Source organism: Stigmatopora argus, chromosome 22, assembly GCF_051989625.1.
Source record: "Stigmatopora argus isolate UIUO_Sarg chromosome 22, RoL_Sarg_1.0, whole genome shotgun sequence".
Taxonomy (NCBI): Eukaryota; Metazoa; Chordata; class Actinopteri; order Syngnathiformes; family Syngnathidae; genus Stigmatopora; species Stigmatopora argus.
The window spans coordinates 10,067,203-10,090,752 of NC_135408.1; the positions used below are offsets into that span (position 1 = coordinate 10,067,203).

General features: G+C 41.8%; 5 protein-coding genes across 8 annotated transcripts; 3 read left to right on the plus strand and 2 right to left on the minus strand.

The window, feature by feature from the left end:
* Positions 1-261: 261 nt before the first annotated feature.
* On the minus strand, positions 262-1,864 carry LOC144068593 (polyubiquitin-B). The gene is made up of 2 exons (XM_077593212.1): positions 1,725-1,864; positions 262-1,284 (listed from the first exon to the last, which is right to left on the minus strand). Exon 2 carries the CDS (start codon positions 1,274-1,276, stop codon positions 359-361), a length of 918 nt encoding a protein of 305 aa, XP_077449338.1. The 5' UTR covers positions 1,277-1,284; positions 1,725-1,864; the 3' UTR covers positions 262-358.
* On the plus strand, positions 1,089-8,453 carry p2rx5 (purinergic receptor P2X, ligand-gated ion channel, 5). 2 transcript variants are annotated; one of them, XM_077593209.1, is made up of 13 exons: positions 1,094-1,330; positions 2,983-3,225; positions 3,900-4,050; positions 4,241-4,312; positions 4,615-4,690; positions 4,950-5,034; positions 5,123-5,203; positions 6,416-6,557; positions 6,739-6,872; positions 6,932-7,025; positions 7,119-7,184; positions 7,272-7,360; positions 7,593-8,453. In XM_077593209.1, the coding sequence occupies exons 2-13, from the start codon at positions 3,095-3,097 to the stop codon at positions 7,834-7,836; spliced, it is 1,365 nt and encodes a 454-aa protein (XP_077449335.1). In that variant the 5' UTR covers positions 1,094-1,330; positions 2,983-3,094; the 3' UTR covers positions 7,837-8,453. The 2 variants fall into 2 exon arrangements, with proteins under 2 accessions (XP_077449336.1, XP_077449335.1); XM_077593210.1 differs by lacking the exon at positions 4,950-5,034 and having other exon boundaries at positions 1,089-1,330; positions 5,077-5,203.
* Positions 8,451-9,906, minus strand: emc6 (ER membrane protein complex subunit 6). The gene is made up of 2 exons (XM_077593218.1): positions 9,703-9,906; positions 8,451-9,143 (listed from the first exon to the last, which is right to left on the minus strand). Exon 2 carries the CDS (start codon positions 9,110-9,112, stop codon positions 8,780-8,782), a length of 333 nt encoding a protein of 110 aa, XP_077449344.1. The 5' UTR covers positions 9,113-9,143; positions 9,703-9,906; the 3' UTR covers positions 8,451-8,779.
* On the plus strand, positions 9,446-13,966 carry shpk (sedoheptulokinase). 3 transcript variants are annotated; one of them, XM_077593207.1, is made up of 7 exons: positions 9,471-9,560; positions 10,813-10,954; positions 11,431-11,587; positions 11,657-11,809; positions 11,894-12,069; positions 12,873-13,073; positions 13,152-13,966. In XM_077593207.1, exons 2-7 carry the CDS (start codon positions 10,885-10,887, stop codon positions 13,577-13,579), a joined length of 1,185 nt encoding a protein of 394 aa, XP_077449333.1. In that variant the 5' UTR covers positions 9,471-9,560; positions 10,813-10,884; the 3' UTR covers positions 13,580-13,966. The 3 variants fall into 3 exon arrangements, with proteins under 3 accessions (XP_077449334.1, XP_077449333.1, XP_077449332.1); XM_077593206.1 differs by lacking the exon at positions 9,471-9,560 and adding an exon at positions 10,443-10,707; XM_077593208.1 differs by lacking the exon at positions 10,813-10,954 and having other exon boundaries at positions 9,446-9,560.
* Positions 13,967-14,943: 977 nt separating this feature from the next.
* On the plus strand, positions 14,944-23,533 carry trpv1 (transient receptor potential cation channel, subfamily V, member 1). Its single transcript, XM_077593201.1, has 18 exons — positions 14,944-14,961; positions 15,038-15,081; positions 15,182-15,207; positions 16,485-16,693; positions 16,785-16,942; positions 17,976-18,128; positions 18,201-18,338; positions 19,313-19,614; positions 19,697-19,873; positions 20,125-20,280; positions 20,970-21,065; positions 21,125-21,195; positions 21,261-21,426; positions 21,498-21,564; positions 22,285-22,628; positions 22,700-22,821; positions 22,899-23,017; positions 23,251-23,533. Coding segments are annotated over exons 1-18 (2,427 nt in total). The 5' UTR covers positions 14,944-14,959; the 3' UTR covers positions 23,328-23,533.
* Positions 23,534-23,550: the final 17 nt, after the last annotated feature.

Consider the following 23,550-nt stretch of genomic DNA (forward strand, 5'->3'; position numbering starts at 1 on the left):
GGGCAAAAAGGTCTTAGTTTTTCAACACTAGATGGCGCCACAATATTGTTAGAAATGCCGTGACTTTTTCTTTTACATTAGGTATATAGGTAGACTTATCATGAATTCTAATTACTATAAGTTAAGACTTATAATAAATTCTAATTACTATAAGTTTATCACCATCCAACGTTCAGCTTTTAATCTCAAAACAACTTCCCCATTCCATTAAGCAACATCCTCCCCGCAGTTTCATTTTTCCTTTAATAATAAGAGACAAGAAAGTTTTGATCATTTATTCCAACAATGTGCACTGAACATTTTGGTCATAGTGGCAATTGCCTTTGTACTGCACTATCTTAAAGATAAATGGTTTTTATTACTGGCCACCTCGTAAACGCAGAACGAGATGGAGGGTGGATTCTTTCTGGATATTGTAGTCGGACAGAGTGCGGCCATCTTCAAGCTGCTTGCCGGCAAAGATCAACCTCTGCTGGTCAGGGGGAATGCCTTCCTTATCTTGGATTTTGGCCTTGACGTTCTCAATGGTGTCACTTGGTTCAACTTCGAGGGTGATGGTCTTGCCAGTGAGGGTCTTCACAAAGATTTGCATGCCACCTCGCAGACGCAAGACAAGATGGAGGGTGGATTCTTTTTGGATATTGTAGTCAGACAGGGTGCGACCATCTTCAAGTTGCTTGCCGGCAAAGATCAACCTCTGCTGGTCAGGAGGGATGCCTTCTTTGTCCTGAATTTTGGCCTTCACATTCTCAATGGTGTCACTGGGTTCAACCTCGAGGGTGATGGTCTTGCCTGTGAGGGTCTTCACGAAGATTTGCATGCCACCTCGCAGGCGCAAAACAAGATGGAGGGTGGATTCTTTCTGGATATTGTAGTCGGACAGAGTGCGGCCATCTTCAAGCTGCTTGCCGGCAAAGATCAACCTCTGCTGGTCAGGGGGAATGCCTTCCTTATCTTGGATTTTGGCCTTGACGTTCTCGATGGTGTCACTGGGTTCAACTTCGAGGGTGATGGTCTTCCCAGTGAGGGTCTTCACGAAAATTTGCATACCACCTCGCAGACGCAAGACAAGATGGAGGGTGGACTCCTTCTGAATGTTGTAGTCAGAGAGAGTGCGGCCATCTTCCAGCTGTTTCCCAGCGAAGATCAACCTCTGCTGATCAGGGGGAATGCCTTCCTTATCCTGGATTTTGGCCTTGACGTTCTCGATGGTGTCACTAGGTTCAACCTCGAGGGTGATGGTCTTGCCAGTGAGGGTCTTCACAAAGATCTGCATGTTTACACCTAAAATTTCGAGGGGGAAAAAACAGACATGAGTACATATGGACAGGTATGGCATTTTTGAATGGGTGAATGGTCGACTACAATAATTTGGGTTAACAGCGCCATTTTGAGGCCTTGTTGACTTGACTCCCTTTTGTTCCATTGCTGCCTCCCATAATGGATGCTACAGCTAAAAATGTCGAGTCACTGCTCTTGCTAAGAGCTAACCACTGGCCGATAACATCAATAGAGCGGCGATAAACCGTAGATTTCTAGAGTAGTTCGTTTTTCCAAAGCGCACACCCAGATCGTTAACGTCAAACTTTTTAAAATGTGTCAGAACGAAAACAACAGCGACCGGTGCGTTCCTACAACGACTAGGTGCGCCTATGTTTACAACCTAAAAACATAAAATTCAGATTAGATACCGTTAACTAAAGACTGATTGTCTTATTACTTACAACAAAGGCTTGATTATGGTGGAACAATTATTTGTCGCTAATGATTAATCGCTTCTTCCGCGTCTGACGACCTATAAAGCAGTTACGGCAAACTCCTTTATATATATTGTGCCACGTCATTGACCATATCCATCCGCCCCAACAAAAATAGTTCCTTCCTTTCCCGACTTCAAATGTTGCATTTTAACCCTCAGCGTTCAATTAATTGACGTTCGTTAACACTTACATTTCAACTGACACCATAAACAAGCAAATCTTGATCCAGGAGATATTAGATAAAAATGTTTTTGACGTGTGTGACCCCGTGAAATAATGTACCATGGCACTAAAGCCCCTTTTTCCTACTGCGGTCAAGCCAGCGGACGTTTGCGTTTTGGTGGTCAAATGAGCGGATGCTCAAAATAGTCCCCCTGCTTATTCCAACCGTTACGGTAATTTCATTCAAAAACAAAAATACTCTCAACAATCAAAAACAGCACCGTATTGCTCATAATTTAAAAATGAAATAAAGTAGCTCCATTAAAAACACTTGCTTCATCCCACAATTACAATATTATGTGAATCCCCTTGAATGCTTTTTTTGTGATACTGTAATTGTAAATAAAGATTGTTTCTATATTTCAAGACAAGGTGTGTCAATCCTAACAGTACACATACTCAAAATTATGCAATTTCACATATTAAATTAGGATAAAATTGACATCAAAGTTGCTGCATGTGTACTTTGTCATGGTTGCCCTTCCCATTTTGATGCTTCTAATCAAGTACCACAAAAATGGCAAGTGCAAGCATGACAAAGAACCTATGTAGCAACTTTAAATTCAATTTTCTCCAAATTTAATCTGTGAAATTGCATCATTTCAAGTATGTGAGTAATGATAGAGGTCAGCTACTAGGATTAACCCACCTTGCCTGGAAAAATCTTAATTCACAGTACCACCAAATTGAATTGAAGTGAATGCTTTTATTGTCATAGAAGTATAGCAATGAGATTTAAAGCTTCCCCATGAAGTGCACAAATAAATAATAATAATAAATAAATAAGTAAGTAGTCAACAACATAAATTAGTAGTCAACATCGACAAGTGGTCAACGTTGGAATGGGCTCCAGCACCCCCGCCATCCTCGTGAAGATAAGCGGCACGGAATGAAATGACACATGTTTTTCGCTCCATCAAGTGTTTTATTGTCAAAATATTGAAGTGGGCAACCTACAAGGCTGCCGGTGGATTGTGACGTGTGCTCATGTTGCCTTCAGGCATGTTGGAGTAGCGCGCAGAGTGACAGTGGCCCCTGACGAGTCAACCAGCTGAGGAGGGGACATGCCCTGCATGGTGTAGCTCAGCCCGCTAACTCCCACAATCGCCAACATGGCCGGTTGGGGGACCTTCTTTTTCTCCCTCCTCAACTACAAGACGGAAAAATACGTCATCGCCGAGAACAGGAGGATCGGAATACTGTTTCGGATCTACCAACTGGCCGTGCTCGGGTACATCATCGGGTAAGGTGCACAATCCTGTGTTGGACCTTTTCTTTCTGTCCAAGGGTGCCTTTGCCTAAACTAACCTTCGCCAAAGTGATTCACAAAGTTAAAAATAGGTGTATGTGTGCCTGCGATCGTCCTGTGCGTTAAAGTGGCAGAGCATGTGCTGCTTTTATAAGTAGGAATTTCTTATTAAGTCTATATTCCAAATGGATTGGGTGTCTATTGCCGTTAACTCTTAACAAGACGTCCAAATATGGGCTTCTTCCCTGTTTATTTCCTGTGATTGACTGGCAACTAGTTCAGGCGTGAGCTGGGATAGCCTCCAGCACCCCCGAAAATCGCAGAAACAAATAAATGCCGTGAATTTCAATATGTTCATCAATATGGGATGTCCAAGCCAATTGAACTGGGACGGCGAATACACTTTCAAATGTCTTGGACGTCTTAATGGCTATCAATGTCAATGTTGTTCTTTTACTAACTACCACAACACATATTCCGGTAATCCGATACATTTATAGTGCTAATGTATTTTAAGATTGAACGAGATGGCCATCTTGAATATTCCAGCTCCTCGATAAACAGGAGTACATTTCTAAAAGTTTCTTTTGATTTTTCTGCGGCAAACGAAGCCAAGAAAATGGCTCCCACGACGGCGTACGTGCTTGAGCGTCCAATCTGTCGATCAGGTGGGTGTTTGTGATGAAGAAGGGCTACCAGGAGAAAGAGGAGGCAATCCAGTCGTCCGTCATCACCAAGCTGAAAGGCGTGACGCTGACCAATAGCTCGGAGAGTGGGCTTCACCTGTGGAGCTCCGAGGATTACGTCATTCCACCAAATGTACCGTATGCTCTAAAGTCTAAACTCTTTTACTATAACAACCTTCATCAATGAGCTTCTTGTCATCAAAGATTATCGCTCGCTCGGATGTCCATTCGATTTAACGGCATTGATCTTTTCCACCGCGTAATTCATTTAACCTTTTCTTTGGTGGTCAGAATGACTAACATCCCTTAATTGTATTGTACAGGGCGAACAAGTTTTCTTCGTGGTCACAAATTACATTGAGACGCCCAATCAGAGGCTGGGTTTCTGTGCAGAGGTGAGTGCGAGATGTCCAATTCATTTGAATAGGGAGGGTGGCAGCGAATGAACCAATGTTCTCATTTCAGATGGATTGGATGTTTACTAGTGATAAACTAATTCAATAATAGATTTTTTGGGGGTCAGTTTGAGAGGTGTATTAGTCTTATTTTAAACTGTTACAGAAAGTAGTAACCACAAGATATATTTCTAATACATTTCCTGTAGTGAGACCAATATATCAGCTAATTCTCTTCAGGAAATAAATCGCTATGACATTTCCAGCAATCAAATTGTCTTTTTTTCTTCTCCAAATCACAGAGTTCCAAAATACCAGACGGCCAATGTCTTAGCGATGAAGACTGCATCGAGGGAGAGACCGTCATAGCAGGACATGGTGAGAAGTATTTACGTCAATATTTGTTCAGTTCACTTAAAAAAATACTACTTTTTGAAGGACACCTACGCTAAGACTGTCAGTGATTTCAAAAAAGGACCATGGTAAACTATTATTATGCTTAATATTTGTAAGATAAGCCGAATCTATAATTATCCACTTAATAAGATTTTTCATTCATCAGCATTTCCCAGCATAATCCTTTCAAAATCAGCACTTTAATCCCAAACATGCCAAGAATCTTTGCTCTCTCCATCAGGAATGAAAACAGGCATGTGCATAAACAGCACCGGGACCTGCGAAATCCACGCCTGGTGTCCCGTAGAATCCAGCAAGAGACCCTCGTGAGTGCCTCCAGACATTTTCACACCATCTATTTTTTACAGATACGTATGAAGCAACTGTTCCGCTTCCCCTGTTGCCCCCCCTCAGAGAGCCCTTACTGAGCCAAGCGGAGAACTTCACTGTTTACATCAAAAACTTCATCCGCTTCCCCAAGTTTGAATTCTCCAAGTAAGTGTCCGCAGGTGGTGGTCAATATTGACGCGCACTTGCTCGCAAGCCGGCTCCCTTTTCCATCGTTCAGCAAGTGGGCTGAGAAAACCATGCGGCCCGAGGATGTTTTAAATAGCTTTTCAGAGCAGAGAGCCTTCTATTAATACGGCCGGCGCGTCGCGCTCGGTGAGACAGCGTCATGCCAGATGCCCTTGACGGAAAGCCTGAGCGTGGACAGGTGTCCAACGAGATGGACTCACTACCCCTCTTTTTTTTTTAAACAGAAAGGTAACGTAAAGTGATTTGTGTAGCACTTTTTGACGCAAGGTGCCTTACCTCACTTGGAAATCAGACAGATGCAATCAAGAGATGAAAATAAATACAGTAGGCCATGTTATTTTTTTTTTAAGACAGGCTACAATATTTTTAATTCTATCCTTTGCCTCAGTGGAAGGCAGTGTGACAATGATGTCCATTAGGTGCCGATTCGATTTATTTAATAAGGGACAGCACATATTAATGAACATATTTATATTCATGTTAATGAACATATCTTGCTACTGTGACAATGAAATTTCCCGAATACGGGATGAATAAAGTTATCCAATCCAAATACAGTAATTCCTGGATTATCGCATCTTCACTCATTGCGAATTCACTACTTTGCGATATTTTTCCCACTATTATAATTTTTTAAAGTTCATAAAAATGTGAAAATCCACGCTGAAACTCGTAAGCGGAAGCCACTCTTGCTAATTTTACTAAGCACTGAAGACAAAATAAAAAAGTTATAATAGGGGTGACCCTACTGCACGATTTTTAGATTATCGCGGCCATGTCTGGTCTAGATTAACCACGATATTCGAGGGATTATTCCATGTAAAATTGTAGTCGAGGGCTAATTTCCATTTTTAGTCCCTTGTGTAGGTTGGAGACAAATGATAACACATACTAGACACACACACGTAGCAAAGTTTTAAACTGTTGTGATCGCAATGTTGTTGGTCTAACAGTTATGCTCTAAGATGATTGGCTAAGAGGTTCAGAGATGGGAGTTCACGTACGTTAATTGGTATTGGCTGAATTCCCTCTTTTTGAAGGGAACTACACAGTCACCTCTAGAGCCAGCCCTTGTTGATCAGTGTTGGATTTTTCTTGTACAAATCTTGCAGTGGAGGAGGAGCTTTGTGTTGGAAGTACTTGTCACAATGGCTGTCTTGACTTCGGCAGGTCCAACGTTCTCGACAACGCCGATGACGGTTACTTGAAAAGATGCTCCTACGATCACGCCGACCATCCTTACTGTCCCATTTTTCGACTCGGGGATTTGGTCAGCTGGACCGGAAACGATTTCCAAGACATGGCCACCAAGGTAGTAGTAGTAACCATTGCAGTTGTTTATCAACTGGTTGGATTGGGACCCAAAAGTGGCAAGACTTTAACAATTTAGAGTCCTATTTCAATACTTATTTCACAGACAATAGAAAAGGAATGTAAGCCATATCGGTAAAGCTGATATCTTTTTTCGGTTATTGTCATTTTTTCCCCACCAGGGTGGCTCTGTTGGCATCCTAATTGAGTGGTACTGTGATTTGGATAAAGATTACTCTAAATGTAATCCAGAATATACTTTCACCCGTCTGGACCTCAACCTGAACAACTCTGTCACATCGGGATATAACTTCAGGTATGCCATTTCAATATTATTGGGAATATTCTAGTTTTTCACTAATTGTTGTCTCCCAGATACGCCAAATACTACAAGGATCAAAAGGGGGAAACTTTTCGCACATTGTATAAAGTATATGGGATTCGTTTTGACATCATGATCAATGGCCAGGTAGTAGCTGTAATTCCTGAAATTTAGGACAAAAAAAGGATTCCAGAAATAGTCTGCACTGAATTTTGTGTCTTTTTTTTGTTCACCTTGCAGGCTGGGAAATTCAATATTATTCCCACAATTATTGCTATTGGTTCTGGAGTTGCTCTTCTAGGAATTGTGAGTTCTCTTTATTGCTGCGGATCAATTCAAATATATTGAGATTTTTACAAACAGTGTTTAAAAAGTATGGAATTGTTTTTTTAGGGGGCTTTTGTGTGCGACATGATCTTGCTATACATGATGAACACCAGCTCCTTCTATCGAAACAAGAAATTTGAGATCATCAATTTCAAGTATGATGTACACAGTGATTACCATATTTTTCAAAGTATGCTATTTTCACTCATTATTATGCCAATATAATCATCTGGGTATAGTCACCAATCAGAATCTCATTTCTTGGACAATCCAAAATAGTATTATTAGTTAGTTAGCATCAGAATTATTATCATACTGTATTTAAAAAAAACCACTGGCTCACACTTTGAGCCAATTTATTGTGACTCCAATTTTCATATTTTACAGGAAAGAACGGAACTCCATCAGGGAGAAGAAGACACGGGATAGGTTGAGGAAATCTAGGAAATTAGAAACAGAGGCCGACAACAACACCAAAGAGGACATCGAAGCCACGGGGGTTACGGGGGAGCCGGGCGAGGACAAGCGGGGTCCCACCATTCCGCGCAACACGGGCCAGCGGTACGCTTCTGCCCTCTCTCCGCAGGGTGCCGAAGCCAAGCATCACATCTCGTTCGCGTCTCGCAATTGAAACCGACTGACCACTTTACTGACATTTGCCACGAGGGCAGGGTGACCAGTCACCCGCTGCGTAAAGACAGACCCATGGGAAAAAAAACCTGGTGGGTGATTGGCTGGTGAGTGAACCCCAACTCAAAATGGCGCCTCGAGAGACGACGTCCAATCCCGCGGCTCTTCTTTTTTTTGTCTTTCTGATAACAATTCCAAGGCGTTTATCACGAGTAGACGTCCAGACCGTTAGAAGTGGGAGGGGGGCCGCAAATGAACCAGCGAGATAGTCATTTATCTTCTTTCCCGCAGGAGGGTTGCAAGGGTGCTGGAGCTCATCCCAACTATGAGCAGAAGGCAAACTCGTTGCTAGCTAAATTATTTTTTTTAATAATTGCTTATATTGCACATAAATATATTAGTTGCCAAAACATGCCTCAAGTGAAATATTTCCTAAGAAAATAAACCTAAGCGTTATTTCATTAGACATAAAGTACCCGATTATCTTATTGCTTTGATTCACATTGGATTGTTACTGTTACCATGTGAGTGTATTCCTATTTATTTGAAAGGTCTTATTGTTGAAAAGTGACAGTATTTAGGTGAAAAAAAATGAAATAAAATGACAAATACAAATAAGTACAGAGTTATTTATTCCAATCAGTAATCACATTTCTATGTATTGGTAACAAGTCCTGTACAGTAAAGTGTCAAATCAAGTTACACCTTGTTTAGGATGTCATGTGCTACAGTTTTTATTACACTACAATCCAAATAATAGAAATCCTAGGTAGGATAACAAACTGAAGAGTCCCGGTTGTCAATAAAAGGCAATGTTTAGTGCGTGGGAAGGAAAAATGGACGTTGTCTCAGCAGGTCGTAATGGATTAGCATAAAAATCTAGGATTTTGGCTCAACTACAGCTCAAATTAAATGTAACGAGTTGAAGGAGAAGTGTGATCAATTTAATATACGTGCACCATTCCGTAGAGAAAAGTCCAGAACAGGACGTAGGTGAAAAGACCGCCGACTAGACCCCCGGTGAAGAGCAGCCGTCTGGATTTAAAACACTTGTTCCATCGTCGGCCGGCCTTGAGGATGAGCAGCAAGGAGAGCAGGAAGGAAGCCAAAAAGTAAAAAATGAAGCCGTACAGTCCCGTCAGGCCCAGGATGCCGGCGGTCGCTCCGGACAGCGCCGACACGGAGGTGCGGCAGTAGTCGAGCATGGCGGCGTTGCCCCTCACCGCCACTTCGCTGATAAACTGTGGCCCCTCTCGCTTGGCTACTACACCTGCCATCTTGGTTTGGATCGTGGCTCACGGGGAGGTTCTACACAAAAGACAATGTAAAAACAACTCTCATTAAAGAAAAACCATCATTTCATTGGGCACTCATAGACCATTATTAGCTAGATCCCTTACTATAAATTGAAAAAAAAAATGCAGTGCTTTTGGGGGACATAACCAGTGTCTCAATGTTTATCCATATTAATTATTTTTTTCTTTTAAACTAACCTAATTTTATTTACTCAATAAAAATACAAATAATGGTTCTCTATTCACAATAAAATAATATTTGACAGGTTTTTTTTTAAACTTATTTTTATTGTGTGCTGATGACGAAATGACAAGCGCCGGAAGTCATCGGACGCCGTTAGCTTTACAACAGATGGATTCGAAATTCGTAATTACATCTAAATTGTCTAACACCTGACTACACGGATGCTCAGCAGAACAAGTCAAAAAGGTTTGTGTGGTTATGGAAAAATGACAATAACGCAGTGCGATTTCGATTTTCCAGCGAAATTCAATATTATCTAGCTTTGCTAACGTAAAATGTTACTTACTGCTGCGTTCATGTTCAATCTAACGAGCCTTGTGAATCTTACCGGAAGGGAGAACGAAGGCCTTATTCTGCTCCTCACAGCGTGATCACAAATGCATCGCGTGTAAAACGTTACGTTGAACACGGAAAATGTTAGTGAAAGCGGCGACGGAAAGTCATTCTTTATTTTTTATTTTTTGTAAAGGGAGTCCTTGACAATTAGTCCCCGACCATGCTATGGGAAATGCATTGTGGGAACCGGAGAGTAGTCATAAAAAATAGATATGTTTAAAGCGTTAGATGCGCAAAGTGGACTCAGAAGCGTTGATTGGTGGCCATTTTGAAGCAGTAAACTTCCCAGCTAGGCTCTCTTGCAGCATACATAAGGTGATTGATTTTTTTCTTACTAAAATACGCTTAACCCTGCATTTTCAAACGGTTTGCTTTATAATAACTCGTATTAATATGGCTATTATTCCGACTACATGTAGCATTAAAATACATAGTTTTTTATTCGTCATTTTTAAATCAGCAGATAATTTAGTGCGGCTTGAACATCGTTTGAAAATACATAGATATTTCTCAGAATTCGCTCGATCACAACATTTTTTTTCGAATGGCACTGTAACAAAATGGCCGACAAATGATAACGATTGTCTCCCATTGATAATGGTGCCTTCACGTTACAGTAAAATGTAGGATTTTTTTTACGGTTTTGCAAAGCTTTCAATCGTGTTATCAACTGATAATAGAGGGTTCATTTATATATTATATGTTCGTGTGTTTTTGAAATGTGATATCAAGACGTAGTGAACGAGTAATTCAATGTAGATGCAGCAGTGCGCTTGACTTGGAATTGCGCCAAGCACCGAAGAAGAAGTGCAATGTTCAGTGCATTCAGTTGTAGTTGCAGTATTATTTGTTTGCTGCCATGAATACGTACACACTCGGGGTAGATTTGGGGACTACCTCGATTAAAGCAGTTTTATTAGAATGCCACTCAAGGAGTGTCATTGCAAGCCAGACTTTACCAACTGCATCTGACATTGCCGATTCTAATGGGATAAAGGTATGTTTGCAGCTGATCTGTACCTCTAGCTCACGCCCCGTAAACGCGTCAGCGTCATCTTTATTTACTATTATTATTTTCGGGGAATCTTTCATATATGTACAGGCAAAGGAGCAGGATACCGGCCGTATTCTGGACACTTTGGACCGGTGCATTGATCTTCTTCCTAGGGACAAAATGCAACATGTGGGGAGAATAGGGGTTTCGGGACAGATGCACGGGGTTTTGTTCTGGAATTCAGAGAGAGGTATAGAACACTATTATGTTGATGTTGCGCTTTTTTTGTTCCTTCATTTTTATGGGGTTGTCTTCATAAAATGTTAATAAACTGGAAAATCAAGCTTATCCGGAGGCAGATCACCTCGAGAACCTGTCAATAGTAATTGTAGTTGAACATGGGCAAAGGTTAAAAATTAATCTGACAAAATTGGAATTTGTCCCATCCAAACCTTGGAAACACTGCATTTTGCTACAAAACCTCACTAATTGGTTAGAAATTATTTTACTTTGGGGATTCTGATGGAACATGATGAACAATTCCATGCAATGGTGTAAAAATGATACATAAGAAGAATGCTCCCTCATTGCGCTTACTGTTTTTCATTTGATTGACATGCATTGATGACATTCAGTAAAGCGGCAAATTATTCCGTTGCCAAATATTGAACTCCTCTTTGAGCAAACAGATGTTTAATTATGATTATTTTGTTCCCTTGCTTGCAGGTTGCGATTGGTCCAAAGGCAAATTCAGTCATCTGATCACCTGGCAAGATGGCCGCTGCGACGAAAAGTTCCTGTCCTCTCTTCCGAAACCGGACTCGCACCTCAGCGTGGCGACAGGATTCGGCTGCGCGACAATCTTTTGGTACATGAAACACAGGTGAGCCAAACGGAAACCCAGTACGTGGCTGTTATTGATGCAGTTTACGAAACCGCGGTTCTCCCGCAGGCCGGCGTTCTTAAAGGGCTTTACCGTGGCGGGTACCATCCAGGACTATGTCGTGTCCTCGTTGTGTGGCTTAGACAAATGTCTCATGACGCCTCAGAATGCAGCCAGTTGGGGTTTCTATAACACGTCATCTAACCAGTGGAATGTGGACATGTACGTGTGGATTTGTAATTTTGCTTTGGGTGCTCGAAGCATGTGAAGTGTTCCACTTAACAATTGCGTCTGTGCACGTTGTAGTCTGACCGACGCCGGCTTCCCTTTGCACCTGCTTCCCGGGTGCGCCCATTCCGGTGAGTTGGCGGGCCGCACGCTCACCGACTGGCACGGCGTCCCCGCGGGGACGCCGGTAGGGGCTGCCCTGGGGGATTTCCAGTGTGCCGTCTACTCATGTCTGAGCGCGCAGACAGACGCAGGTGAATCGGGGAGTCTTTAAAGGACACGGCATTTCGGCAATGCCACACCTACCTCAGCCTAAAACTTGCCTTGCCTCGCATGTTAAAAGTGCTATGGAATGGTGCACCAATATCATTTTTATATGTAGAAAAAGAATTTGACATCCAAAGCTGGCTTTCTTTACATACCATCTCTTTGGTATTCCATCTAAACATGTGCGGTCGTTTGGTCGCCGGTCTTTTGGTCGCCCGGACCGCGACAACGGGCGACCAAAAGACCGGCGACAAAACAAGGTAAAACAACACGGTCTATGCATCAATAAAAGCCAACAATGGCCCTGAGCAGTTTCACTGAGCCGACGTGTGAGTGTAGAAGAGTTTGTATGTACATGAGTTGTCCCTTTAAGAAGCTACATCAGTCAGGGTCTTAACAAGTTCTCCAACAAAATACAATAAAAGTAAGTGAAATGTGGAGCTTTTCTTTAGCCTAATAATTAATAGGGCATTAAGTATGACTAAATAATAATTCGCAGTTTGTATTTAGGGAATTTGAGCAACGATTTAAATGGTAATTATCAATAACCTTCCGGGCGACCAAACGGCCGAATACCCCATCTAAAACATTACATTAAGGAATGTGGTTTTCTTCCAATTTTGGTTGTGACATCACAACCAAAATTTCATTTTACTAAGCATTTTCTGTCACTTTTTGAGAATGGCTTCTGTCCAAAATATGGTTGGCTATCATTTTAAAGTCGCTGGCTGTTTGTATTGAATTAGTCTTACCCTTAATTTGACGGCATGTTGTGTGCTCCTAACACTAGTTCTTAACATAAGCACCTCAGCCCAACTGAGCTTCGCCATGCCAGCTGACTTCAAACCTCCCGACTCTCCTCAGCCCGATTCCCCCGTCGCATTCTTCCCGTACTTTGGCCGCTCGTACTTGGCGGTGGCGGCGTCGTTAAATGGAGGAAACGCGCTGGCCACTTTTGTGGACATGCTGACCGGCTGGATGAAAGAGCTCGGTATGTAATTTTTCTCAACGGTGTCACCCACTCCATCAGGGGAAGAGTTTAGGGTAGGAGATCTTCCCTTTATCACAGGTGTGGAGCTAAGCGACCAGTCTTTATATGAGAAGGTGATCGCTTGCGCTCTAAACCAAGAAAGCAGCGAACTCGCCGTGACTCCCACCATCCTTGGCGAGAGGCACCAGCCTTTCGCTCTGGGTCAGGTGACCAACATCTCCGCCCGCAACATCTCTCTGGGCCACGTCACCAGAGCGCTCTGCCGTGGGATTCTGGAGAACCTGGCCTCCATGATGCCCCCTGAGCGCCTGCAGAAGGCGGGGGTCCGCAGGATAGTGGGCAGCGGGAGCGCCCTGGCACGTAATGAGGTGCTGAGACAGGAAGTCAAGAGGGTGTTTGACGTGCCGGCGGTATACGGACAGAATGCAGACTCGGCCGTTGGCGTCGCGTTGGTCCTCTGTGATCGAATTGGAGCCGCCCACGAGGCTTCTTCTACCGTGAAATGAGAAGACGATTGGCCAAAAGGAAATGCACCTTATAAAATGTGAATTTCACGGAAAACAATATATATTCGATATCTTTTTCTAAGTCAATTCAGGAAGTGAAACTTGTGTACTGGACTGTTTATTACACACTGATTTTTAAAAAAATGTTTAACCAAAAGCTGCTTTAATGACTATTTTGCTACTGTGCTTGACTGGCCAGCAATTCCCCTGACCCAAACCCCATAGAAAATCTGTGGAGCTCTTAAAAAGCAAGCTTCCATGACACAATATTGATCTCCTACATTCCACAAACATTAATGTCATCATGTTACTGTTCAATGTTGAGCAAAAGTCATGAATTCATTATTTGAAATATGAATAATAAAATCAATTTATCTCCCAGGTCAACTTGTCAATACTATGTCCTAATGACCATTTTTCAGCTCAAAAAGCATTTTTGGTGTGCAGTGGTTAAGCAATCCTGTCATTGCTGATGTCTTAAAAACAGCTTGAGACAGGAAGTTGTCTGTCATCACACAAAGTGTGCCCACATTACTTGGTAGAACATTTTACGCATGGTCAGTGGTCGCCACAAACAAACTCAAGATGAACTGAAACTCAACAATACTACAGTACAAAAATATACAGGATACTTTCAAGCACAGTTTTTCAACAATAAGTTTAAGCCTTAGATCATATGAACGAATGTCTACCATTTGGATTGGATTGGATAACTTTATTCATCCCGTATTCGGGAAATTTCATTGTGACAGTAGCAAGAAAAGGCATAGTTATAGGTTAGACAGTACAGTCGCAAAGGCCGAAGAACAACAAAGCAAAAGCACAAAGTACAAATCAAAGTAAATGGGATCGTTAAGAATCACCAAATCAAATCATTAAGACAGAAAAGCAGCAAAAAAAGCACAAAACGAGCAAGAGTGGACGGAGCTACCGCCACCGGCTGCCACTTGAACGGCGCCATTTTGGTTGCGGTAGCAAAAACGGATACAGACTCAATTTTAATGTCATGAGGTCAAAGAAATGGAATTTTGCAATCACTTGATCACAAATGAGCCTATTCGACTCAAATACACAAAATGACAAATGATATAATGATGCTTTGAATTTGGCTGCTTAGGCAGAAGTCTGCTCCTGTGCTTTATTTAATGTCTTGATGGACATTTGATCAATTAAGAATTATATTTATTCCCAAAAATATATATATCTAAAGATTAAAATTATTAAAAAACAAACAAATTATATCTCATGTTAATATTATGGTCTACTTGAACCAAAATGTGATGTTCACATGTTTGTTTGTGTTTTTTCTTCTTCTCACTTGTCCCATATAGGAAATACATTTGTGCCTGCTTGATTTGAAACCCTACTTCCATCCCATAAATGTGAGCGTGCGTGTGCACGGCCGGTCAATACGGCTTCCTGTCGAGCGCTAAATTAAAGTGCTGCGATATTCTCCAGGGCGGCGGCTCGCAAACTCCTCCTCCTCATGCTCCTCTTGTCTGGTATGACGCCAGTCTCCATCTCAGCAGACAATACACGCCCAAGCCATCTCATTTTGGATTTCTTTTTAATTTTTCTCTGTTTTTCATGTGTTGGTATCAGAAAACAACCCCCGTGGGATCGCTGTGGTGAGTCCATTTGGATTTTTTCTTTTCAAAATATTCAGATTCAGTGCTGTCCTCAGGTCAAATTGCTCATGTCATCTTATTATATGCGAACAAACTGGACCATAGTTTTTTTTTATTTTCATGCAAAGCACACTTTTGCTCCATGAATGTCTCTCGAATGGGAATTTTTATTGTTAAAGCCCAGTCATTTCAATGATTGTATGATTGAAAACAGTAAGTGATTTGTCAAGTTTAGTTCATAGTCTGTTTATGGTTCCTATCTGCAGAAGCTCCCCATCTTGTGGAAGACTACCTGTGTGTGGTTCCAGTTTTTGTCCAACTTTGCATCTTTTTGAGTCTATCCGTTTTTGCTACCGAAACTCGTAGCTCGTTTTTGTGTTTTTGCTGCTTTTCTGTCTTAATGATTTGGTGATTTTTAATGATCCCATTCACTTTGCTTTTGCTTTGTTGTTCTGCGGCCTTTGCGACTGTACTGTCTAACCTATAACTATGCCTTTTCTTGCTACTGTCACAATGAAATTTCCCGAATACGGGATGAATAAAGTTATCCAATCCAATCCAATCCAATCCAATAAATAAATAAGCATAGATGCAAGTTGGCTGCATTTCCTTCTTCCTCTAATGCGCCTCTCAGTTTCCATGCCAAGTCATCTATTCCTTTTTTTTTTTTAAATAAAATATACGACTTCCTATTTTCGTTTACACAAGCTTTTTATTTTATTTTAATCACAGTTGTTGTGTGGGCTCTTAACATTTCCCATTCATTTGACTTCATCGATTGCAATAGAATACCGCATTCTTTTCTTTTTTTCCCCCTTTTTTTAAATAAAAAAAGTCTTTGTTAGTCAGTGGCAGACAAACATCACATGTCTGCTGCAGAGGTGATTTCTTGTGCTCATGGTCATGTCGTTGGATGCTTTTCCCACATTCCTAAAGAATCTGACCCAGTAAAAAAAAGCAGAGAATACATGAAAATGAGACCGTTTTGTTAAAAAAATAAAAATTAAATTAAAAAACGCACAATTTTCTGGGTAGAATGACCATATCTAAGAGTAATATTTAACTTACAGTGTTCCGGATATAAAAATGGCAACAAAATGAACGTTTAATAACAGTTAAAAATATTAAGCCTTTAGTGTAGGGGACTACTTTTCATACATGTGATCAATTAAAATGACATTTATGTGATGATCAGTTATTTTCGTTGTGTAATAAACATGACTCTTCTCTCTCGAAACTTGAATACAAAGTAAGTATAAAAGCTTTTCTATCTGCAGATGAAGAAATCGGAGAGACCCGGCTTCGCTTTGGAGGCCGACGACAGGACGGAGGCAGAAAAATGTCGCCGCAAATCACCTAAACAAGACGTGCTGGACTCGGTTCTGAGCGCGGCCCAGCGGGCCCCCAAAGCGCCCATGGACACCGACTACCAGGAGGAAATGGAGGAGAGCCAACCTCAAATACGCTTCAACCTCAATTTTGATAAGTGGGTCTTTTACAGTAGCTTTTTGTTTCTACAGGAAAAAGGAGGGAAATGTCATTTTTTATTTTTTTTATTTTTGTGTGTGTGTTTCCAGAGGGATCCGAGGTGTGGATGGGGACAAGAACCAGCGGGACAGTGGGACGTTTGACATCGATAGGCTGTTCGAAGCGGCGGCCGGAGGAGACGTCCACAGCTTGGAAGGCCTTTACCACTACTTGCACCAAAACATGAAGAAACTCAGCGACTCTCTGTGTGAGTGTCAACGCAAACACTTCTCTATTTCCATCTATTTTTGGGATACATTAATGCCGTTGCCAACAACAAGACAAAAGCCACATACTTGGGAAAGAAATCAATTCTTTTTTTTTAATCATCAACCATTATTGTAGTTTTAAAGATATAACTATATCATTAACTAATACATTTATAACTCAATGAAATGTTAGGGTAGTTCTCTTTAAAAAAATAAGCTTTTATTTGTTAAAAAAAATTGATCACGTATAGTAAGGGTGTTTTCCTTTTAAAAAAAAGACCATGTATAGTAAGGCTTTTTTTTCGTTCAAAAAATGACCATGTATAGTAAGGCTATTTAAAAAAAAAAAGACTATGTATAGTAACGCTATCCCCCCCCCCCAAAAAGACGGCAAGGCTTTTTTCCTTAAAAAAAAGACCATGTATATAGTAAGGCTTTTTTTTTCGTTAAAAAATGACCATGTATAGTAAGGCTATTTAAAAAAAAGACTATGTATAGTAACGCTATTCCCCCCCAAAAAAAAGACGCCAAGGCTTTTTCCTTAAAAAAAGACAATGTACAGTAAGGCTTTTTTTCTTTTAAAAAAGACCATGTATAGTAAGGCTTTTTTTCTTTAAAAAAAGACCATTTATGGTAAGGCTTATTTTCTTTAAAAAAGACCATGTATAGTAAGGCTTTTTTTTTCGTTCAAAAAATGACCATGTATAGTAAGGCTATTTAAAAAAAGTCCATGTTTAGTAAGGCTTTTTACCTTATAGACCATATATATAGTAACGCTATTTTCCTATAAAAAATGACCATGTATGGTAAGGCTTTTATTTCGTTCAAAAAATGAACATGTATAGGCTATTTAAAAAAAGTCCATGTTTAGTTAGGCTTTTTTCCTTAAAGACCATATACTATAGTAACGCTATTTTCCAATAAATAAATAAAAAGACCATGTATAGTAAGGCTTTTTTTCGTTCAAAAAAATGATCATGTAAGACAGCCTGTCCTCCCAGTTTGACCCATAAAAAAATGTTTGTCCCGCAGACCAGTCGTACGGGAAAACGGCTCTGATGAAGGCCCTGCTCCACCTCCGAGATGGCAAAAATCCCACCGTCGAATTCCTCATCGACGTCTCAGAGAGGACGGGTGACATTAAAGAGTTTGTCAACGCGGCTTACACCGACAAGTATTACAAAGGTCAGTTTGCATACTCCGCCAAGCATTCATTTTGCATCCATTGTAGCAATGTTTTTCGCCGACGGTAAACAGGGCAGACGGCACTGCACATCGCCATAGAGCGAAGGAGCCTCAGCTACGTCAAGCTTCTGCTCTGCAAAGGAGCCGACGTCCACGCTAAGGCTTCGGGCAAATTCTTCCAGCCGCACGACGGGCCAAACTTCTACTTTGGTGAGTGCGCCGGACTCCACTTTTCACTTTCACCGGAGTTTGTCAAATGAACACTTACATTCAAGAAGCAATTAAATTGATCTCTCACTGTCAATGGCAGTGAATGAGTTAGCGAGGCCTTATGTAGATAAGTGGTATATATACATGATACATGGACAGTTTTTTTTTAGATGCGAAAAATAGCTTTACTATAGATGGACTTTAAAAAAAAAAATAAACAAAAGTCTTACTGTATACATAGTCTTTTGTTTTTGCTTTGTTTTTTGAAGAAAAATAACCTTACTTTTATAGATGGTCCTTTTATTTAAGGAAAAAAAGCCTTACTATACATGGTCATTTTTTGAACGAAAAAAAGCCTTACTATACATGGTCTTTTAAAAAAAAAATTTTTTTTTTAAGAAAATAGCGTTACTATACATGGTCTTTTATTTTAAAATAGCCTTACTATACATGGTCTTTTATTTTAAAATAGCCTTACTATACATGGTCATTTTTTGAACAAAAAAAGCCTTACTATACATGGTTGTTTTTTAAGAAAAAAAACCTTTACTATACATGGTCTTTTTATTTTTTTATTTTTTAAGAAAATAGCATTACTATACATTGTCTTTTATTTTAAAATAGCCTAACTATACATGGTCATTTTCCGAATGAAAAAAAGCCTTACTATATATGGTCTTTATTTATTTATTTTTTAGGAAAATAGCGTTACTATACATGGTCTTTTATTTTAAAATAGCCTTACTATACATGGTCCTTTTTTGAACAAAAAAAAAGCCTTACTATATACATGGTCGTTTTTTAAGAAAAAACCCTTACTATACACGGTCTTTTTTTTAGGAAAATAACGTTACTATACATGGTCTTTAAGGAAAAAAGCCTTACTTTTTAAAAAAATAGCCTTACTATAAATTCTCATTTGAATAACTCTGCTGCTCTCATACATGTTCTTACTCTTTTATTTTGGTCCCCAGGCGAGCTTCCCCTTTCCTTGGCAGCGTGCACCAACCAACCAGACGTGGTGGAGTTCCTCCTGGACAACCAGTACCACCCGGCCTCGCCCAACGCCACCGATTCCCAGGGCAACACGGTGCTGCACGCCCTGGTGGTGGCGGCCGACAACACCGAGGAGAACACGGACTTATTCGTCAGCGCCATGTATGACCTGGTCCTGACCGTATCGGCGCGACTGAGACCCAAACTCAACCTGGAGGAGATCGAAAACAACACCGGGCTGACGCCTCTCAAACTGGCCGCCAAGACGGGGAAAAGCGGGGTGCGTTGCTCGCCGCCGACGGCACGACGGAGCCCTTTCGGGTCCGATGACGCCGAGAGTAACGGAGGAAATGTCTCGGCAGCTCTTCGCCCACATCCTGAAGCGAGAGTTCCAAGAGAGACACACCAAACATTTGTCTCGAAAATTCACCGAGTGGGTTTACGGGCCGGTCCAGAGTTCCCTGTACGACCTGGCCTCGTTGGACTCGGTGGACAGCAACTCCACCTTGGAGATACTGGTCTACGGTAGCGATATCCCCGTAAGTCCTCCGCCCCGTTTTCTGCCGCTTAGTCGTGTCCGGACGTTTGGTCGCCGGACGTTTGGTCGCCCGGACGTTTGGTCGCCGGACGTTCGGTCGCTGGACGTTTGGTCGCCCGGACGTTTGGTCGCCCGGGTGAATATAATTTTGAGAGCTGGTTTCAACAGTAGATATTTAGATATTAAACTCTCTCTCATGAATATAATTTGGAGAGCTGGTATGTTTGAGCGCCGTGTTTTGTCCGTTCCCAGAACCGCCACGAAATGCTCCAGACGGAACCACTGCGGCAGCTGCTGGAAGACAAATGGAAGCGCTTTGCAGGCCAAATGTTTGGGATCAACTTCTTGGTTTACCTTTGTTATCTGCTCATCTTCACTGCAGTTGCTTACAACAAGAAGGATGGAAAGGTCACCATTGTTGGTTTGGAAACAAATTAGGGCACAGGTGTCAAAGTGGTAGCCCGTGGGCCAAATCTGGCCCCCCGCATCATTTTGCGCGGCCCGAGAAAGTAAATCATGAGTGCCGACTTTCTGTTTTAGGATCAAATGAAAATGAAGATTATAGCCGTATATTATATTTCCTGATGTTCTCCCTTTTAAATCAATAATTGCAATTTTTAATGTTTTTTTTTCAGTTTTTAGTTCAAGAATCATTTTGCAAAATCTAAAAATATATAAAAATATTTTCTGTTTTCCACTTTAATATGGAACATAAAGAAAAAATTGCTTTCCTTTTGAAATCGTTTAAAAGATTTTCCCTTACTAAGAAAAAAAGCTCCAATAAACCTTTTTTTAGACCTATAAAAAACGGAATATTCAGGACTTTTGATTCAGTTCTTTTAATCCATTTATTTAAAAAAAAATCTAAATATTATATCTAAAATGGTCTGGCCCACACGAAACCGAGTTGACGTTAATGCGGCCCACGAACCAACCCAAGTCTGACACCCTTGAATTAGGGTCTGCACAAAAAGCGACATTCTGTTGCACTTCTCCGCTTCAACACTATACTCATCATTACCATTAAATTCTACATATATAGATATGCATACGTATCACCCATTTTTGGCTTTATTTTGGATTTGCTCTGTTTCCAGACGCCATTCCCGCTGGAGCACAGCGCCACGGGCTACCTGTATATCTCCGGCCAGCTACTACTAACAGTGGCAAACTTCTATTTCTTCTTCATGGGGGTATGTCGGCTCTGGCGGCCTGAAAAATGGCTCGCTCCTCTAACGGCGCCGTCTTCTAGATATTAGACATGAAGAGGAAACGGCCCAAGCTGCAGACCTTGCTGATTGACGGATATTATGATATTCTTTTGTAAGTCCCTCTCATTCCATTTGATGGATAGACACGATGGACAAGATTGCGTTGTGGCTTTTCAGCTTTGGCCAGGCGCTGCTCTTCCTGGCCGCGGCCGGACTCTACGTCACCGGGAGACCGGAGTATCTGGGCTTTCTGGTCTTGTGCCTGGCTCTCAGCTGGATCAACCTGCTCTACTTCGCCAGGGGCAGCAAACACATGGGCATCTACAGCGTCATGATCCAGAAGGTGCGAGCGAGCGCACCGGGACCGGAAAAGAACCACTTTGAGCTTCCGCCCATTTTTTTTTCTCTTGGCAGATGATCCTCAGTGATATCCTGCGTTTCCTGTTCGTGTACGTCGTCTTCCTCTTTGGATTTTCAGCAGGTACTCGCTCTTGGTCTAGGTCTAGGTCTCACAAAAAATAACCAACATGCCTGAACGAATATGCTAACTACTCAGTGGCGGTCCGTGTATTTTCTCGTAGCGCCTTCAACGGGTAAAATCCACTTCCTAGCAGCATTTAATGATTAAATACAAATACTGGAGCTTTTCAGACATTACAACCAGGCCGGGGGGTGATTTTATCGGGAAAAGACAGCGATGGACGTCAATGGCAAAACGGCAAAAATTGCTCTAAAATGGAGTAAACTCCACTTCCTAGTAGCATTTAGTGATTAAATACAAACACTGGAGCTTTTCAGATATTCTAATATAGCCATATTAGAAGGCATTGTGTTGTTGCCAACTCAAAATCTGATTGGTTAAAGCAACAGTCTTATCGACGCTTGTTTAATGCAGCAGAGCCTGCAGAACTGATTGTGAAGGCCTTGAGGCAGATTTCTGATCCTGGCAACAAATAATGGCTGAAATGTGATTGGTTAAATGCTTCAATATGAAAACACACATCTGGAAGCAGTGCAACCAGGGGGTAAAGCAATGAAAGGAAGCTAACAGACAATTTGGAATTATTCAATAAGTATTGATGGACAAAATATAATATATGATTCAGATATTTCTTAGGCCAGCAGAGAAGGCCTTGAGGCCCCTGACGGCCCGCCACTGTAACTACTAGAAGTAGCATTACAAGATCTTCTCCCGTTTCAGCGGTGGTCACGCTGCTCATCGAGCCCCCCACCAGGAACGCCAGCAACGCCAGCGACGCCAGCGACAAGAAGGGCCGCATTTTCGGCCCGCTGGACCCGGACGCGGAATGCGTGAAGCCCACCTTCCGAAACATCTCCTACACCACCTTGCAGCTCTTCAAGTTCACCATCGGCATGGGAGACATGGAATTCACCGATCACTACCAGTACAAGGAGGTCTTCTACGTGCTGCTCATCTTCTACATCATCCTCACCTACATCCTGCTGCTGAACATGCTCATCGCCCTCATGAACCGCACGGTGGAGAAGATCACCATGGAGAGCGCCAGCATCTGGAAGCTGCAGGTCGGACCCGTCGCCGTCCGAGATCCGCTCGGGGGCCTGACGTGTTTTCGCTATCCTTTGTTTTTTTTCAGAGGGGGATCACCATCCTGGACATGGAGAAAAGATTGCCGCTTTTCGCCAGGCGGAGGCTCCGGTCCGGGGTGGACAAAAACCTGGGCACGCCTTCCGAGCCAGACCGCCGTCGCTGTTTCAGGTAGGCTCCGTTCCGTTCCTCCCAGCTGCTGATTGGCTCCTCTCATCGGAGAACGTGTCGTCGTCCTTCGGCGGTAGAGTGGAGGAGGTCAACTGGAACAAATGGAACGTCCACCTGGAGAAAATCCACGAGGACCCCGGAAACTGGGATCGAGTCCTGAGGCTGGTCGACAAAGCGCACATTCGAAAAAACAAAGGTTTTCAATACAGTTGCATTTTTTTAGGATGACTCCAAAATTGCAGTCTTTTATTTTACCATGTCATGTTTTTCTCATTTCTAATTGCTAGTGTATGTCAATATTTGATTTTTTTTAAATATACATAGTATATAAAACCAGGACATACTTTTCATAGAATTAAAATGATTAAAAACGGAAATAACGACATGGTACCAACTCGAAAACCTCTTCATTTCCAACTCTTTCCACAGGGGGGAGATGGCAAGGTTTATTTGCAGGCAGCAGAAGAGGACGGCAATCTATGGAGATGAGCAACCTTGCAGTGTGAGAACACTCATTAGTAAATAGCAGTGGTGTGCCGTCAGGGCCTTCAAGGCCACAAACTGGTGAACAAACCTCTACACTATGAAGTGGCCACACATTATGTTGTCATTATTGGAAAGTCTTGACTACACATGGTTGTTTCTATTTAAGGGATATTTCTATTTAATATGATGACAATAAAGGCTTTTGATTTGATATAAAGGCGTAGCATCCCATAAGACTAGGCT